The 4,972-nt window shown below is 43.7% G+C and overlaps 1 protein-coding gene across 1 annotated transcript; it reads left to right on the top strand.

Moving 5' to 3' along the window:
* The first annotated feature begins 2,266 nt into the window (after positions 1-2,266).
* On the top strand, positions 2,267-2,737 carry atp8-2. The gene has a single exon. It carries the CDS (start codon positions 2,267-2,269, stop codon positions 2,735-2,737), a length of 471 nt encoding a protein of 156 aa, YP_009433728.1.
* Positions 2,738-4,972: the final 2,235 nt, after the last annotated feature.

Below are 4,972 nucleotides of genomic sequence, written 5' to 3'. Positions count from 1 at the left end.
CAGATGGGAGAGCGCCAACGGCCTTTGGACGATGTCAGGAACGGGGGACCTTGAAGGATCAGGAAGAGAAACATCTGAGCCACCGTCAGACTCATCACCGTCGGAGCCAGCGTTGTCAGGCGCCTGAATAGCATGGGATCAGTCCATCATCGCCCGCAGCTTCACTTCACTTCAGTTCAGCTCAGCATACTAGGGAGACCACGGGGAATGTGAGAGTACTGACATATGACCCAATCGCGACAAAGCCTTGTGCTGCAACAACTGTGGCTAGGGATAAGAGTTCCTCGGCTGCAACTTCCAATAACTAAGCTCGCGTAAAAGTATTAGTTAGCGGGTCTTGGTTGAATAGTGGATCTTGGTTGAGAAACTCATAGATAGAGATTGATCTGTTTGCTCTCCGCTTAGTGGTTTCTTACTCGGTCTCCTCATCTGAATAGATGGTCGCACGCTTCAACTAGAATCCAAACCATAGTAGAACGGGGGCTCAAAAGGAAACTTCAGAGCTGGAATATATAATCTCCAGTAGTACACTTAGCCCTTCGGCCTTATTTCAACTTGAACATGAATTTGCAGCACATTTTGGCGTTATTATATTAACATAAGCATTGAACACTGACGGCTAGCCCATACATGCAAACACAAGAAATCAAACCAAACAAAGACACTTAGCATAGGAGTAGATCGGAATCAAACTAAGACAAAGAACACCTGACATGAAAACAAATGTCTCCAGACACTTATTGAATTTAAACCAACCTTAGAAAACTAAAAAGAGTCTACGGACTCTTCTATTCTAGCGAGATGCTAGACGAATAAAGAGCACTTGCTGCTCCACCCGCAGCGCTTCCTGCCTCTCCTCCAAACCCTCTATGCGCTCTCTGGTAGCGCGAATGCGCGCTTCTTTCTTTGCAGGATCCATTGTTCTAACACTTCTCAACTGGTTGTTTAGCACTCTACGGTGCCCTTCAATCTCATTTTGCAGTTGCTCCGTTTCGGTAGCAATTGCAGAAAGCCTGTTTGCGGTTGCAGCATCCATAGCAATGCGTGCTAGTACTCAATTTCTTTGTGATGAAGTGAAGATATCTATATACCATTTATAGAGTGGTAGAGTAATATCGCCATGCAGTACGAATTGCATGGCTGCATGCAGCCTTTATGAACAAACAAACTTTGCAGAGCCGTTTCACCTAATCGATTCCGTCGGCGGATCATCCACGTCACGAATTGAATGGCAGGCACAATTCTTACTAGTTCTCCGCCCTACTTTTTTCAGTTGAAGACTATCAGGCCTGGAAATGGAAACTTTGGACCCGGGAGACGGTTTGATGTCTCGTACATAGCCAGCCCAGGGCGCTGCCCATAAGGGTCACTGTATGTAGGTTTTCAGCTCTAAGGTCCCCACTCATCACAATCGTTGGCCCTCATCCCGCATTGGAGCATAGCGTTAGTATCTTTCGGTGTATCAACAACATAGGCACCTGATCTATTTGAACTTTAAACCACAAGGGAAGTTTTCACATAAGCAGCCTTTCTCCCGTTAAAAGGTGGGTACCTTTCCCTAAATCCTTCTCCCGTGCATGCTATTCTCCTGTTCCCCCGAAGGGCGGTATCAATACGGCAACCCGAAAGCTCGTTATCAAAGTGGTCTCTTCTCAAAAGCTTATCTGCCAGATGAAAACAAGTTCGTAGTAACAGGTGGCCGTTGAGCTCCTAGTTTGACTGTTGGTGCCAGACTAGAATGGAAGAATGCCCATAATACTGAAATGCAGAAGAATACCTCACTAATAAGAAATAGAGCAACACCCATTGTGCTTCCTTTCTTTTACTAGAGAGAGTAGTCCAAGCCTCTAAATATCTTGAGGGCTTTGTGTTGGATCTGATGGTTGAGCCTTTGTTCTTTGCGAGCCTTGCCTTTCTCTTTTTTGCTCTGCTGTGGAGTTCTTTGATGGTCTATCTTCGCACCTGGCGCTTCTGGCGCTTTCTTCCTTCCACCTTCCTCTTGTACTCGACTCTTCCCCGATCACTCCCCAACAAAGGCTTGCTCGTCTTCGTCATAGTCCAAACTCTTTCTCGTGTGACTGTGGTGCTTTCTTGAGCGATGACTTGGGAGGGTTCCGGTCACCCCTACCCGGGCAGACAACCTCCCTCATTCACATCAGAAATGGCAAAGATTCCATTTTGGAAAGTCAATCTCTTTTTGTATAGATATAAAATAGCAAAAGTACGGTTCGGAGTCTTTTCTTTCTTATTTGAAATCCAAATCGAAATGCCTCAACTTGATAAATTAACTTATTTCTCACAATTTTTCTGGTTATGTCTTCTCCTCTTTACTTTTTATATTCTCTTATTTAATAATAATAATGGAATACTTGGAATTAGTAGAATTCTCAAACTACGGAACCAACTGCTTTCGCGCCGGGGGGGCGAGATCCAGAGCAAGGACCCTAAGAATCTGGAAGATATCTCGAGAAAAGGTTTTAGCACCGGTCTCTCATATATGTACTCCAGTTTATCCGAAGTATCCCAATGGTGTAAGACCGTCGACTATTTGGGAAAAAGGAGGAAAATCACTCTGATCTCTGATTTCGGAGAAATAAGTGGCTCACGAGGAATGGAGAGACAGATTCTCTATTTGATCTCGAAGTCCTCATATAACACTTCTTCCAGTCGGATCACTTGTTGGAAAAACATAATGCTCACACATGTTCCACACGGGCAAGGAAGCATAGTATTATGATGAAAATGAATGGAATACTCGGCAGAATAGGAATATTCCTATTAATGATTGTGACAGCTTTTATAGGATACGTACCACCTTGGGGTCAGATGAGCTTTTGGGGAGCAACAGTAATTACAAGCTTAGCTAGCGCCATACCAGTAGTAGGAGATACCATAGTGACTTGGCTTTGGGGTGGTTTCTCCGTGGACAATGCCACCTTAAATCGTTTTTTTAGTCTCCATCATTTACTCGCCCTTGTTCTTCCTTTTGATTTAAACGTTCTCCCCCCGGGAGCTGCAGAATTCTGGCAGGGGCAGCCCCCTTTTCCAGATCATGAAAATGTGGTGGAGAGTGATGATTCATCAACTGATTCATCAGGGAGTTCATCTGATGATTCATCAACTGATTCATCAGGGAGTTCATCTGATGATTCATCAACTGATTCATCGGATCTCGACACGGATTATGATGAGCTAACTGATGATTCATCAACTGATTCATCAGGGAGTTCATCTGATGATATGGACTGCTCTGAAGGAACACCCCCCCCTGAAGGGAATGAAAGCCGTCTGATAATCTTTCTATAGGTTCCCCGAAGAGAATGGAAAAATCACAGAAACACTTTCTATATGTTCTGTTATTTCGAGATTCGAAGAAGCAAGCAAGTTTTTCATATAGTTGTTTTTGTGTAGTGATCTCTGTTCATGGAGATCACGAGGCCACTGATACCCCATGTGGATAGGTGGGATAGAAGAGTGGGCATGTGGGCTTCTATCAAAAGAGGAAAAGATACCGCCACGCTCATATCTCCCTTCTCACCTCTGGGAGGGGGAAACTAGCACTTTCGCACTAGATGGTTAACTCTAAGTTTTTTCTGAAGTAGGTTGTTCAATGCTAGTTCAATGATTGAGCCATCTTCCTATCACCAATAACAAATGGATAGCATGCGTTGTGCAACCAATCCTACCCTCAGTTGTAGTAAGCTGAGTGTGATCCGCAGAGAGCAAAGTGTGTATCACATGAATTTGATAGCTCAGGCCTTGGAAGGACCTTTTTGGCACTAGACAGACTCTTTAATATCGATGGCAGCAACTATCCATTTTCTCAATCAGATTACTGCGTGTGCGCTTGTGTGCTCCAATCTTTAGTAAATAAAGCAAAGATTTCTGAGCTAGGAATCAGAGGAAATGCTCTGACTCAAATCCAGATACAATTTGATATGTCGGAGACCTGTGTGACTCCCTACATGTATTTGAAGAGTCCCTCAGGATCATATCACAATAAACTAGACTGGTCAGGATGCTCCAACTAACAATCTAGAATCCATACTTGATAGGATCAAGAATAAAAAACATGATATCAAGAATAGCATATTGAAAGATCCCAATCATTTTTCTTGATAACTTCTTCAACCTACGTATTTTTCGTATAAATTGGATCAATTATTAATAAAATAAGGAGCAAACATAGGTATCAGATATCAGGAACATAAGCTTACCCGGGAGAAATGCACTCTGTGTTAGTCCGATCACTTAGCTTTTGCTTTCGCACTCCCTACTGATGCCTATTGCATGACTCTCATTCAGTCAAACTAGAAACTGTGTTTACAGCTGGAACGATGAATGTAATCCTACTATTCTGGAAGGGTAGGGTCGTCTGAGTACGGTACTATGGACATCAGGGCATATTGAATATAGTCATATAATTTGGTGTGCTGACACACCCAGAAAGGTTTCTACCTACGCAAGGAAAATGAAGAAAGCAAGCCAAATACTGAAATGTATTAAGCTATCGATCGGGGGACATAACACTATGAGGGTTGTTAAGGCGGGGCTAGGAGCTTGATATGCTGCCGACTCAGAATCAAATGAGCACAGGGGACCCTAGTCAACATTCATATTTCTACCCACCGGTGGATGATCGGTCACCTTAGTTCCAATTTAGCTACTGTTCATTTTGTTGAACTCCAAGAAGGACCGATTGCTACGTACTCTTGAGAAACAAGATGTTATGACGCCGCTGTGCCCGCGGTCCAATGATCCACCTATGTTTGTGTCGGATCTTATCCATGCTGCAACCAGGCCGTGGAATATGGAGGTGGTCAGAGAACATATGTATGAGATGGACGCCGAAGCAGTAGCGAACATTCCCATCAGTCATGTTGCCCAGCCGGAAAGAATGGAAGAGGATTTTTCGTATCACATTCGTACTGACTTAACAGGATCCGTCTCCCATAGTAATATTATGACAGTC

The sequence above is a fragment of the mitochondrial genome of Triticum aestivum (genome assembly GCF_018294505.1).
Source record: "Triticum aestivum cultivar Chinese Yumai mitochondrion, complete genome".
Taxonomy (NCBI): domain Eukaryota; kingdom Viridiplantae; phylum Streptophyta; class Magnoliopsida; order Poales; family Poaceae; genus Triticum; species Triticum aestivum.
This window is presented reverse-complemented; position numbering and strand designations above follow the sequence as displayed.